General features: G+C 37.0%; 1 protein-coding gene across 1 annotated transcript; it reads left to right on the top strand.

Moving 5' to 3' along the window:
- The first annotated feature begins 404 nt into the window (after nucleotides 1–404).
- On the top strand, nucleotides 405–13821 carry LOC134538206 (developmentally-regulated GTP-binding protein 2). Its single transcript, XM_063379301.1, has 8 exons — nucleotides 405–745; nucleotides 958–1115; nucleotides 2440–2610; nucleotides 5190–5333; nucleotides 6574–6681; nucleotides 9061–9218; nucleotides 10689–10890; nucleotides 13554–13821. The coding sequence occupies exons 1-8, from the start codon at nucleotides 682–684 to the stop codon at nucleotides 13638–13640; spliced, it is 1092 nt and encodes a 363-aa protein (XP_063235371.1). The 5' UTR covers nucleotides 405–681; the 3' UTR covers nucleotides 13641–13821.
- Nucleotides 13822–14440: the final 619 nt, after the last annotated feature.

The raw sequence follows: 14440 nt of genomic DNA, 5'->3' as shown, positions 1-14440 counted from the left end.
GATTAGATATTGAAAAAGATTCCATCCGCAAGCACTATCCTACCGCTATATTCGGGCCACGGAGCTACGCCAGTAGTGCAGCCGTGTTAAGTCTTTGAACAATGTCTACACCTTTTTTTTCTTACATTTCTTAGGAAAATGAACATGCATATAATGTGTTATACTTCCTTTACATCCGGATCCCTCAACACGTATCTTGGGATCATAATATACATATCTGCCGAATGAAGTTTGATTTTTAAGATCTCTGAAAACAGTATTTCGGTTCATTAAACTTAAAGTTTTCATTTGAAAACAAAATTCCCGCTTCTTGTAATTAGTTTTGATAACCGACCACCAGAGGCGCCGTAAACAGTGCCCACCACTCCAAACCATAGACAAAAGAATTCCAAACAATTTCAAATAGCAAACAGACTGAATTATAAATAAGCACTGTGACACATAGCACGGCAGCAAACAATCCACATTTTTCCATTGGCAGATGGCCACATTTTTCAATTACTGCAATAAAAACACACTCATTTCCATGTCGAACATTTCACAGATAAACGGGAGTTTTGCGAATTTAACTCGGGATATTCTTGCCAGGAATATTGACAACACTGATTAACCTAGAAATTGTAGGTGACTGGAGTGTGCAAAGAATTGTTATATTTGAATTTGTATTTTTAATTCGTCAAAATGGGAATACTAGAAAAGATATCAGAAATAGAAAAAGAAATTGCAAGGACCCAAAAAAATAAAGGTTTGTAGTGTACAAAATTGTAATAACATTTAGTTGAATCTTGGTACAATTCTTCTTTTAGATATTTTATTTTGACCATTGACTTAATAGAAATAATTTATTTTAAAAATTAGCAACAAGGGCATAAATTCTACTTTTCTTTAGATTGTGGCTTTGGTATTATAAAGCTTAAATCATTTATAAACTGACTTTTTTATAATTTTTTTTTGTAGCAACTGAGTATCATCTGGGATTGCTTAAAGCAAAACTAGCCAAGTATCGGTCACAACTTCTTGAACCACCCAAGAAAGCAGAGAAAGGTGAAGGTTTCGATGTTATGAAATCTGGAGACGCACGTGTGGCGCTTATTGGCTTCCCATCTGTTGGAAAAGTGAGTGTTTGTTGCATTTTGAAATAACGACATATTCTGTACCTGAGATAAGCAGTGGCGGATCCAGGATTTTGGTTTGGGAGGGGCTTGACCCAGCTGAGGCTAGGCTTTATCAAGGCAAACACTAAAACAATAGTGGACCCAGATGCTTTTGGAGGGGGCTTGAGCCCCTTAGCCCCCCATCTGGATCCGCTACTGGAGATAAGTATTTTTAAAAACTAAAACTTTTAAAGTTATGAAACTTTATGGTGGTTAAAATTATTATTAAATAGAGTGATGTTCAATTGCACTTAAGTTTTGTATCCAAAATAATATCTTCCAAGGGTCATTGGATAGTTTCGACCTCTTGAGAGGTGCTCAGCTGTGGTTAGATCACTTGTCTCACACCAAAGTAACCAGGTTTTATTCTTGGCGGGGTTAAACACGGCTTCTTTGCAAGTGTAAAATAGGTGGATGTTGCAATGTGCTGGTACTCCTGTTCTCCTCCTCCCACCCCCCCCTCCCCCTCCCCACAACCCAGTTATTGCATCCATTCTCATCTCATACCCTTCCATTGCCTCTAATAATCATACATATTGTTAATGAGTTAAGTTCATTAATTTATTTAATTTGCACAGCAACAGCCACTGAAGAAGTAGGAGGTCGTTACAGGAGTGCAGGGTCGGGACTGTAGATTCGCAGAATGCTGGCCGTGGCAATCAGCTGTTTCGACCCAAGCCAGGGACCTAGTCAGGGGAGGTCCGGGGGGTCCGAACCGCTTCCTTTCAGGATTTAAAATGGGGAAAAACAAAAGAAGACAGAATAAAAAAATTACAAAAAAACTTAACTATGTGCATAAGGTTACAGAGGGGTTATTTTGGAACGATAATTGCAGTATTTAGAGGCCCACAATAATGAATTTCCATCCCATATAAGCCCGACTTGCCTTATACACATAAACGGCAGGAGTTGTGATTACAAGTAGCCTAACTTTAATGCCAGTTTTCACAAAAATCTTGACGTGTGTTTCGTGTATCTAATAAAATTAATACGTTCTTTTTTATGACTTTTTTTTTAAAGAAATTAAGACTTAAGAACAAAGTATCAAAACAAATATAATCCAAAATAAAAATTATGTTTGGTTTTCCTTTTCTCAAGCTAAATCATTACTTAAATTATTTAATGTGAACGTTAGAGTTCTAAAAGTCTACCATTGCCTGGGATTTTAATGTGATAATCATTTTTATTTTTAATCTATGAAGAAAACATGCCCGTTAAAAAAAAAATTGTAGGAATATCCTTGTTACGGCCCTGGCCAAGATGGCGTTGTGCGATTGTGTTTCAGTCGACTCTCCTGAGCACGCTGACGGCCACGGAGAGCGAGGCGGCCTCGTACGAGTTCACGACGCTGACGTGCATCCCGGGCGTGATCGCGTACAAGGGCGCCAACATTCAGCTGCTGGACCTGCCGGGGATCATCGAGGGCGCCTCGCAGGGCAAGGGCCGGGGCAGGCAGGTGCGGCTCTCCGCAGACCCCGTACATGTCGCAGGAACAGAGAGACAACCGTTGTGTCGCCTCGGGGCGCCAAGAACTACACTCACCTGAGTGCCGGACGAAGCATCAGCTGCAAGGCCGATGATGTCGAAAGTAGATTGCACGTGAGGAAGGACGAGAGTAAATCGTGACGCGCAACAAAACCGTAACACCGAGAAGCATGTCAACTCCCAACTCTGAAATTAGTTAAATTGTAAAAATTTCACGTCATTTTAAAAATTTAATATCAGTTGTGTAGTTAAAATTAATTTACTTGGCTGTACTGTTCATCTGATATTCTTGGACATACTTATTGTAAATAATTTTGTTGTAGAATCATTTTTTTAATGTATGTTTAATAATATACCTATGAATACGCAAACACATAGAAAAAAGAGATAAATTCAGCTGATGTCAAAAGTTAAAAATATAAACAGTGTAGCACAGCACAGCACAGCATTACTGTGTTCTTCTGTGGTGTCATCTTTTAGGTGCCCAGAATATCTTTTTTGTCTCATCGCTGGGTTCGCCTCTGCATCTCTGTGCTGTTGTGTTATCCAGATATCGTTATTGGTTTAATCTGTTTTACGCAGTGTTGTCAAGGTTTTTTTTTTTTTTCTATTTACTGTTCTTGTTTCAGCCCACTCAGTCCATTTATGCTGCTAAATTTTTTTAATTCTTTGCAATGGATTTTATGTTGTCACCACTCACCACCTCTGGCTAGCTCAAATTTGGTGATGAGTGGAAATACAGGGTACAGGTCACAAAGAAAGAAGAAATTTATAAACAAAGTTCGATGTATTACTTGTTTTTATTTACGTAAAAATCACCCTAAATTTCGTACAACAGAGCACGAAAAAAAAAACTAACTGTACATAAAAAAATTAATACACTGAGCCATCGCTCGGCCCGCCGCCCGAACAACAACCGCTCGGCCTGGTGCTCGGACAATGACTGATCTTGCAGCTTTCTTCTCCCTTTGTGCGGGCAATGTCCTGGGCTCGCTGACGTAATTTTCAGCCAATCATGGCCCATGGTAACAGAGTCTTCCACGAAATGCTTACTTCTGTTCCCACGATGCAGCGACTTTGTATCTTTCTCGCACTCCCGTGACCGTGACTCACACGCCTGGCGTGTGAACCAAAGCCTCGGCCGTGGAAAAAATGAAGGAAAATCACGTCAGCATGCCTTCCCACACAAAGAAGCCAGCAAATAAAATACTTGAAATATAAATTTATGAATTTTAAAAATAAAAACAATAAACCCGGTGAAATACTTTACGTCTAACTTCGAAAAAGAAAAAAAAATTACATCATTTGAAAACCTAACCTGAAATTTGACAAAAATATTTATAACAAGATTATTACTGAATTGCATGAGGAAGGCTGTAATCTGGGTTGTTACAATGTGCTATCTGTGTTGTTAACTTTTGGCATAGGCTTAGTCTTAGTTTGGCTTCTTTTCTGTGTGTTTGCATATTTATCTTTTTGTTTGTTACTGAGGTTTCTTAGGACATATAGTGTAACAACAATGGCATATTTCTAAAAAAGAAAATATTAAATAAAATATGTCTCTACATGTGAGATAATATTTAATTTGGCCAATCCAAATACAAAGTCACTCTTTCCGGTGGTCAGAAAAAATATTGACGTGTTTCCCTTGATTTTGCGAGGAAGCAGTATTTATCAAAATGCTATAACTGTCTTGAACAGATTTACATATTGATGGTGTGTAGAATATTGTGTATAAGCTGTCTGTTTGGTAGCTATTTAAAAAACTTATTATAATTATTGATATATACGAAATAATAATTTTATTGTTAAGGGGGTGCCTCCCATTTCAGGTAATGATTTTATATTAACTTAACCACTGATCACTTTTAGACTTTATCAATTGTTTAACTTTCATGAAATGAAAAATATATACAGCGCATACTTTTTGGATAATTAGATGCTAAAGTTACATTTTTAACGATTTTGGGTTGTACAAATAAGGAGAATTCAATTGATTGCAGAACTGAAACTTTTTAGGTTTAACTGCAATGCCACTGGCTACTTCATGATATGGTTTGCGTTTCTATCGCAAAAACCCATTTCATGTTTCTTGGCCGTCAAAAGTCGTAAAAAAATTCTAGAAATTTTTGAAATGCCAGGTAAAATTAAATTAATATTTTCTTAAAAGTAAATTCAAACCATTTCTTGGAAGTAGCCAGTGGCATTGCAGTTAAAACTAAAAAAAGTTTCAGTTCAGCATTAAATTAAATTCTCATTTTTTGTGCAACCCAAAAACGTTAATAATGTAACTTTGTCAGCTAATTGTGCAAAAAAAAAAAAGGTATGAGCTGTATATATTTTTCATTTCGTGGAAAGTTGAACAATTGAAAAGTCTACAAGTTCATCTGTGATTACTGTAGATATAAAATCTTGACCTGAAACGGGACGCACCCCCTGAACAAGCCGGGTGGCTGCAGTGTTGAGCGTGAGAGAGGGAGATGCGGGCACCCCGAGTGTTGGCGGGGGACCGGTCTCCCCTCGCACGGGACCCCGGGACGGTGCTCGCAGGTGATCGCGGTGGCGCGCACGGCCGACCTCGTGCTGATGATGCTGGACGCGACCAAGCAGGACGTGCAGAGGGTCCTGCTGGAGAAGGAGCTGGAGAGCGTCGGCATCCGGCTCAACAAGAAGAAGCCCAACATATACTTCAAGGTGTATACTCCAACCAATGACGGAAATCGATCCAATCAATCAGAATTCTAATAAGTCGATTGTTTGATGGATTTTGGAATTTTTCCCGAATTTCTAGCCTTGAAATTGCAGATTTTCGAGATGGTTGCCGTAACAAAAAGCGCAACAGTGTTTTTAAAGATTTTTTATTATTTAATTTGGTTGATTAATTTTTTTTTATATTTTTAAAATTTTTCCGATTTTTTAACATAAAAATTACGGATTTCCAAGATGACGAACGTAACCATTATTGCAACAGTTACGTCTTTAATACAAGATGTTGGTTCTGTGTCGAACAGGTAGTGCTATTATTATTTAAAATTTAAAGTTATTATATACACCGGGCCAGGCCTTTCCGAGTATCAGTTTTTTTTTGTGTGTAGCATCATAGCTCTCGGCATACGTCGCACGTGTCAAATGCACACGTTTATGACATACTACGACTCTATCCCAATCAGGGTATTCGGAACCGTAACCGATTTTAATATCCGGGAATTTCGTTACAGTCTTAATGGGAATCGAGAATTCCCAGTACTTTCAGTACTAGGTAGTTTTTTTTTTATTAATGGTGCAGCAGTCAGTGATTGAAATAGTAATAGTTTTGAATGATTAAACAAGGTTTAGTGACCAAAAACTAAAAATCAAACATTTGTATTACAATTTTTTATTGCAAAAATTATCTACTTACACTAACAAATCACTTTATCTTTAGTTAGTCTTCATCTCAATCTTTAACTTTGGGGGGGGGGGGGGGGGGAATGTTTTAAACAAATAGGTAATTGTTTTAACACATGCAAAATCACAGAATTATAAATTTAAAATAATATTTCTTCTTTTCATAACAAACTTAAAAGAAAAAAAATTGTTATTTAAAGAATATTGGCTTGACTACCACAGGCAATAGCACATACAGCAGTCCGAATACCGCCTGCCTAGTGAAGAGCGTAGACTCCCTCCCCTCACCCACCATCAGTGATTGCTTCACCAGCGGAGAGTATCAAATAAAAGTAACCTTATCGTACAATAAAAACGAAATGTTATGCTGTCAAGTCACACATGTCTATGACATTGTTAAACATTTCATTATGTTAAGTCATTTTTTGTTTGATGCTGGGTTTTATTACAACGTCCCGCTACGCCATCCGTTGTGATTTCAGACTTGATCGTAATTTGTGTTGGAACTTCAGATTGGTCCATCTCGAACATCTTGTCTTCTCTACAGGTGAAAAAAGGCGGGGGCTTATCGTTCAACTCGACTTGCGCTCTCACTAAAATCGACGAGAAGTTGGTTCAGCTGATACTCCACGAGTATAAAATCTTCAATGCTGAGGTGAGTCGCTTAGCATCAGACTCAGTGCATTTGCGCTGAGGTTGACGAAGTGTGTTATATACTTGTGCATGATGCTGTGGATTCATGGAAACAGGATTAATTTTATTTTTGCAGATGAGTTTAAAATTAGGCCAGGAAAGATTATATTTTATACCCAATGGTAGCCATAAACTTAAGCATGAGTGTAAAAAATTTTAGGTTGCTGGAATGTTTCTTTTTGCCACACTTATTAATAAAGTATTTATTCTTTTTAAAATAGTTTTCTAGAATAAGTGGAGGAGTGGTGGGGAATTGGTCACTGAAAGATTTTTCGTAGTTGTACTAATTCTTCAGTAGGTTTAAAATATTTTGATGCCTTCCTGTGTGTACTTCAAGTACTTAACAGTTATAATGCCAAACTTTAGGGTTGTATCAATACAACTACTGCTTCAAAATAAAATGGTAGGGTAGAAATTTTTTGAATATTACATGGAAATGAAAGTTCCTTGCTAAGTTCCATGTGTTAATTAAAGTTGCTTCCAGAATTATAAAACATCTCTTGTTTTTGGAACACACATAATTTTTTTAATAATAACTTGCACACAATATTTAATATTCAAAAGCTCATCAGTCTGTCTTACATTCGTTGTAGTCTTACATTTGATACAGTAATACAATTCATGTAGCCTTACATTTGATAATCTTACATTCAATGAAGTCTTACATTTGATACAGTTATACAATTCATGTAGTCTTACATTTGATGTAATCTTTAGAGATGGTGATTTATAGCATTTAAAATAATAAAATTTAGCATTTTGAAATTGAAATTTAGCATTTTGTAGCATTTTTAAAAACAAGAATTATTCAATTCTCTCATTTTACATTACTGAAGAAAAGTATATTTTTAAAAAGCATTAAATAATACACACATTAATTTTTAACAACTACAGAAATAAAGATCTAGCACAACTACAAAGATAACCTATCTTGGCAGGTTTCCAAACAACTTTTTAGCACTTATGAGTGCAATAAATTGAATACTTAAAATTACAATTAATATTTTTTAGCCGTGTTCATGGCCATAGTTGATGTAGAGTGCACAAATAATGTTATTGAAACTCGTTTTTTCAATTTTTTTTTTTTTGGTTTTTTCAATTTTCGCCTTCTTTTGGTTTTCGATCATGCCAGAAACCGCTGCTTGCTGTTTTACCAACTTTTTTCTTCATCCAATTTTTTTTTTTTTTTTTTTTTTTTTTTTTTGCAGCCTGATGTCTCTCAGTTTTAATGTGCTTTTCAAGTACATCTTTATTTTTTCCACTCCAGACGGCGATTACATAAATTGCACATTAAAATATACGTATCACTTTCGTAGAACTGTTCACTTTTGTATTCATTTAGGCGATCGCGAATGGAAATTACGTTTCGTCCCATTTTTACCACGAGAAATAACAGTATACAACACATTCACGAGTATGCACGTATTTGTAAACACACCACCTTCCACAGACTACACAAGAACGTGGCTTTCCCGTGAAACACAGCCAGAAAATGGGACTTACAATTGTTAGCGCGGTGAAGCAGAGATGTCGCAATATGGTGGCCTAAAAACTTCGCATTTATCTCGGAATAGTCTAGATTTCGCATTTTATAGTGGAAAAAATATAATATAGCATATTTTCGCATCTATTTCGCGAAAACGAAAAATCATCATCCCTAGTAATCTTACATTCAATGTAGTCTTACATTTGATACAGTAATACAATTCATATAGTGTTACATTTGATGTAATCTTACATTCTATGTAGTCTTAGATTCTTACATTTGAGGACTTATTGTAATCGAGGTCATATTATATTTGAGTTTGCCCTACATTAAGAACCATATTAAATTATAGGTCATACTGAACTCTAGAGCTTCTTATATTCAAGCTTGTGCTATATGCTATATGATGTTTAACATTTAATAAATGAAATTAATATTTTTGATATTCAGTTTTTTCATTGAAGATATAATTGCTTCCTAACTATGTACTATGTAATCTCATCTCAATACACCTTGAAAACCTCGCAGTTTTGGCACTTAATGATGACAGTACTTTATATTGAACTGTTACTAGATGTAAACATCTTGTAGGTATCTGGAAAAAAAAAAATACTTTTGTTGAGATTTCACTGTGCTGTATACAATATGTTCTGTTAGATAAATTAAATTAAATTTTTTTTGAGGCACTAAATGTTTCTTTAAGCTCAAAAATGTTCATTTAATATACTTTAGTTAAGATAGTTCATTACTGGAACTGAAAATCTATCTTATTATTTGTCAGTATTCATGCCACTACAGAACGTTCGTACAATTCTGCATGACTGATCAGCCACACGGCTTGTTGAATGCGCGTAGGTGCTGTTCCGGGAGGACTGTACGGCTGATGAATTAATCGACGTGATCTCGGCCAATCGCGTCTATCTGCCTTGCATGTACGTCTACAACAAGATAGATCAGATCTCTATCGAAGAAGTGGATAGGATCGCAAGGCAACCCTACAGCATTGTCGTGAGGTACAGTCTATCATCATTTCAGTTGGTGCTTGTTATGCAATTCACCAATTGAATTATGGTGGATGATAACAGTTGATTCCAAAGTAAATAATTGAGTTACTACTGTATTTATTCTTTATGCTTGTCATGCAATTCCAAATAACATGATTTGTAAACCACGTATGAGTATTATAAGTTTTCTTCTTTCAGATAATTTTTGTGGTGTATGAAATATTACGGTATATCAATTTCATTTTTATGTATGATAATATTTATGTCTGAGTGAAGGGGATAGTGAATTTAGATTTTATTGTGTAGTACAGTTGTTTGTCCTTTGATATAGGAGCAAGTGCTGATGTTCTCTAGTCTCTTGGACGTAATTTTTAATGTAAAAAGTTCACAAAGAAAAAAATTAGTGTTTAGGGCTTGCAGCAGTTCTTGTGATCATCAACTCAACTCCTTCATTGGACAAGCATAGCTTGGATGCGGCTCGTGAAAGATGTTTTGTAATGAAACCGTGAATACCTCTAGGTTTATTAAATATAGCCTTAAGTTATTACTTCTTGAATCTAGTAATGTTAGTAACACTTTGGTTTTTTTAAGACGGCCAAGGTTAAGGTAAACCAAAAACCTGTGTATATTAATGATGATAGCAGAAGATTTATTAATTAATTATATCTACAACGGCTAGTTTTGTATGTTTGTTATATCATATAGTACTGGGCAAAATCCCAATTTTCTCAAATCAAAATCAAAATCTCGAATTTGAATCCCAAAGAGTACCTCGAATATACCTTTCGAATCCGAATCTAGGTCTCAAGGGTCAAAAGTAGAATAAATAATGTACAAGAAATTAGAAATGTTAATAATGATGTAACATTTAACCCTTTAAATGTTATTTTTTCACAGACTAAGAATAAATATGTATTGTATTTTAGTTATATACATATTACATGTTAAAAGCACAATAGCTTGGACAATGAGGAAAAAAAATAGACATGGTAAACTTCAGAGGTTTTTAGTGTTGAAATTTTTTATTTACTTTATTTCCTCAAAAATATTTTTTCTTCGGATCTTTCCATTTGATTATAGAATCTTTTGAACACTAAGAATTTGATGGTATTTGAGGATTCGATTGGCTCATCCCTAATGTAATGTCGTCAGGGGCGCCAGAACTAAATTTTTTATAAAGAATCATCGACCCCCCCCCCCCCCCCCCTACCCTATTGAAGCGGAAGTCCGGTGGGTCCTCCCCCGGAAAAATTTGTATTTCAAGGTGGAAAATGGTGCTATTTAAGCAGTTTTATTATCTAAAAATTTGAATACACGGCACTTTCTTTGCCTCCATTTGCCCCCACTTCAAGGTTTGGGGGGGGGGGGGGGGGCAAAATACCCTTTAACCCCCCCCCCCCCTCCCTGTTGTTGCGCCCCTGAATGTCGTGACTGTGAAACGTAGCATTTCTAAGTTTGAACCGCGGGCTGTCCCCCCAGCTGCAACATGAAGCTGAACCTTGACTACCTGCTGGACCAGCTGTGGGAGTACCTGTCGCTGATCCGGGTGTACACCAAGAAGCCCGGCCAGCCGCCGGACTTCGACGACGGGCTGATCCTGCGGCGGGGGGTGACGGTGGAGCACGTGTGTCACGCCATCCACCGCACCCTCGCGGCCACCTTCAAGTACGGCCTCGTCTGGGTGCGTGCGCTAATGGTGTGCAGGGACACCTGTATCTCGCGAATGCATTTCGCGTCGAGGTGTTTCACGAAACACTGCAGCCTTTCCCTCCTGCGGGTTAATCGGCTGAGGCAGGGCCGGCGCGTCCGTTCAGGCGAACCAGGCGACCGCCCAGGGCACCAAGTAGCTGGGGGCGGCGCAGCACGACACACAACAGCTGACACAACATGTTTAACTATTATTGAAACTAGATGAAAATGGATTTTTGTAACAGTTTGGAATGTTTATATTGATATAAGTAATTATTTAAAGTCCACGGTGACCTGTTTATGATTTGTAATAAGTAAAAAAGTAAAAAAAAAAACACATGCCTCCTTACATTTGATTGTTGACAAAATCTTAGGCTTACGTGATGTATTTTGAGACAAGGAAAATTTTTTTGGGGTGTCCGTCCCGGGGGGGGGGGGGGGGGGGGGGAGATTAAGGTTTTTCGTCTAGGGCGCCAATTTACCTTGCACCGGCCCTGGGCTGAGGTCGGTGAGATGTGTCGTCCCGCTCTTGACGGGGCCAATGAGAATGTGGTCACCGTGCCGCTGCAGACTCACAATTTGCCATTGACTCTTAGAAAAAGCTACAGTGTTTTGTGAAATACCTTGACGTGAAGTGAAATCGCGAAATACAGGTGTCCCTAATGATGTAACATTTAACCCTTTAAATGTTACTTTTCACAGACTAAGTTTCCAGAATAAATACATATTGTATTTTAGTTATATATTACATGTTAAAAGCACAATAGCTTGGACAATGATGGAATGACAATGAAGGGTTCCTTGCAGCACGGTAGTCTCGTTATCCAAGCTGACCTGAAGTGCCATTTCCAGCAGAGGCTGTTGGAATGTAATGGCAAGAAAGGGGGGTTGTCTGTAAAGTCGGTTTACGGACAATAATTTTACGTGATAACGTCATGAGAAAACATTGATGAAAAATTGCATACTTTTTTAATCTTCAAATATCATTTACTGTTTTTTGCGAATTTAATTTAAATAATTTGTTTGAATACAATCACAATCAATTATTTATAGAAATAAACTGATATCAGATCAATGTCAATAAGTTGTTAATTTTAAATGATGGAATTGGACAAATAAATCAAATTTGTTAAATTGCTGCTCTTAAAAAGCCCGCCTTTAACCTGTTTGATATTATAGAAGATTTTCTCTCGCAACGGTGGTTGGCCGGTTCTTGCACGCTCGGCTCAGGCGGGACGTGACAACGAGTCATGCTTTTTTCGCGCATGCAGCCGGCGTTCATCGATTTATAAGACGGTATCACGTCAAAAATAAAATAATTAACATGGTGTGTGGGACCCTGCCCGAAGTTAGAAAATTACACTTTTTTTGTAGTGAAACTTCTTTGCTGAGGGGACTACAATTTTCGAGCGTTAACAAAATTCCGATTGCATGAGGGGAATAGTTAAGAACGTGGTGGGGGAACCGGCAAAGGAGAAGAATGCTTCAGCGGCAACGCCACTCCCAACATACGTACTAGCGGTCGTATGGGAAGACAGCAAAAGGAGGGGGTGGGGATAGGTACATAGCGTAGCATGCTATATGCTAGTTGTAACGGCCGGAAGGGAGAAATGACGCAGCAGTGATGCTATAGAATTTTTATAACACTGCTTGTGTTTGTCTACTCCTCAGTTATTTTTTTTTCCCCTTCTTTTCTTCCTTTTTTACATTCATACGTGCATCTTTACTGTTCTCAATTATTATATCTTGTTGAATAAAGAATACTAATAATTTATCTCTATGTATACCTAAGAAGCAAGAAGTTTCACGTCTGTCCTGCATAGACTCCACGCACTCACATTTGTTTTTATGGCACATGGCAGTGTAGTGTTGAGACACGGACTCATATTCTAAAAGGATTCGGGTTTGACTCCTGATCCAGCCGTCTTGATTTTTTTTCCCTATGGTTTCCCGTGATCTTTGTATGGATCTATTTTAAAAAAAAATTGGGGGAGGGAGGGGGGGAGAAGGGGCACAGGAAAGGGTGACAAATTTTTGTAGACTACAAAAAATGTTAAATATAAGACAAATATAAAAACATACCTATATTTATACTGTATGTGTTTTGACTGAAAATATGTCCTATTTACCTAATTAAAATGTTTACCTATAGTAACGTTTTTATTTGACCTTGAATATGTATAGGATTTAGGCAATACGACAGTAAAATATGTTTCATTTCTGTACTTTGTTAAATAATTACTTGACATTGTTTTATTTTAATTACTTTCACAGTTGAGTAGCGATATCGGGTCAGTTTGGAGGCTGGTGTGTCTCTAGCGAGCCTTGTCAGGCCATTGAATAATTTTAAAATCCTCAAATTAAATTCTCATGATGAACCTTGTTGGGTACCACTCAAATGAAGAAAATTCATTTGTTCTCATCAAACCATTGGTTGCTCTCATGCACAGCCAACAGGACACTACAATTATTCTTCTGTTGTTTTGCTCTGTTGGATGGCAGTTGGGTCACTATCATTGTCAGGCAGTGTCAAGAGTTTCGCGATTTCTCTTGTTAAAGCCAATTGTAATCTCTCTCTCCCTCTTATAAAGTAATTTTACACTATTCTATGAAAATTAAATGCTGTGATTAAATTATTGTTTTTTATGTTCGTAGGGCACAAGCACGAAATATTCCCCACAACGTGTTGGACTTCATCATATCATGCACGATGAAGACGTCATTCAAGTTGTGAAGAAATGACTGCTTGCCATAATTGTGTACATAATATGAAATGAGTGAATTAAAAAAGACACGTTAATCATGTTAAAGTTTATCCAACTGTGTGTTTTAATGTGCGAGATTTTTCTCAAGTAACGGAAGTCTGTACGGGGATTAAACATGTGCAGCAAGTTGCATGTCTCAATAAATTCTCACTTGTTCATGTGTGCATGAGCAGTTTGTAAAAAAAAATGTTCCTAGTTACTGTGTTATGAAATAAATTTTATGGTGCATATTTGTTTAAGATCCTGTTTGAAGTCGACCAGCCTCGTGGAGACAGAAAACTAGGTTAGTCTTTGTTGTGAACATACTCGCACCTTTCAGCGGTTATGTAATCTTGGGCGTTAGGCCACGCCTAGTACGACTAAAGCCCGTAAACTCTGTAACTAGAAGTTGCAAACTTGTCTCTAAAGAAAGCAGTTTACAGTTCAGTCTCTCACTACATGTTAAGTAGGTAGTTAATTTTCATATCATTACTATTAAGGGATTTTTTTTCTGTAATATTTTTTTCCAATAGATGGCGCTGTTGTATTTGTTGTTGAGTCATGAGTTTTCTAAATCAGTAGCAGTGACAAAAACATTAATAGCCAAGCTTAAAGAACTACATCTGTATTTGGAAAAATTACAATCTTTTATTTCAAAAATTAATTCCTTGTTTAAAATGTGCAAAATTTTGTTCACTGTTTTGTAGGGGTGTGCGAATATTCGTTAACACGAATAGTTGCGAATAGTAACTGACGAACTATTCGCATTCGTAAGTCGAATAGCAAAATTTAAAATTG

This window comes from Bacillus rossius, chromosome 13 (assembly GCF_032445375.1).
Source record: "Bacillus rossius redtenbacheri isolate Brsri chromosome 13, Brsri_v3, whole genome shotgun sequence".
In the NCBI taxonomy this organism is placed as follows: Eukaryota; Metazoa; Arthropoda; class Insecta; order Phasmatodea; family Bacillidae; genus Bacillus; species Bacillus rossius.
This window is presented reverse-complemented; position numbering and strand designations above follow the sequence as displayed.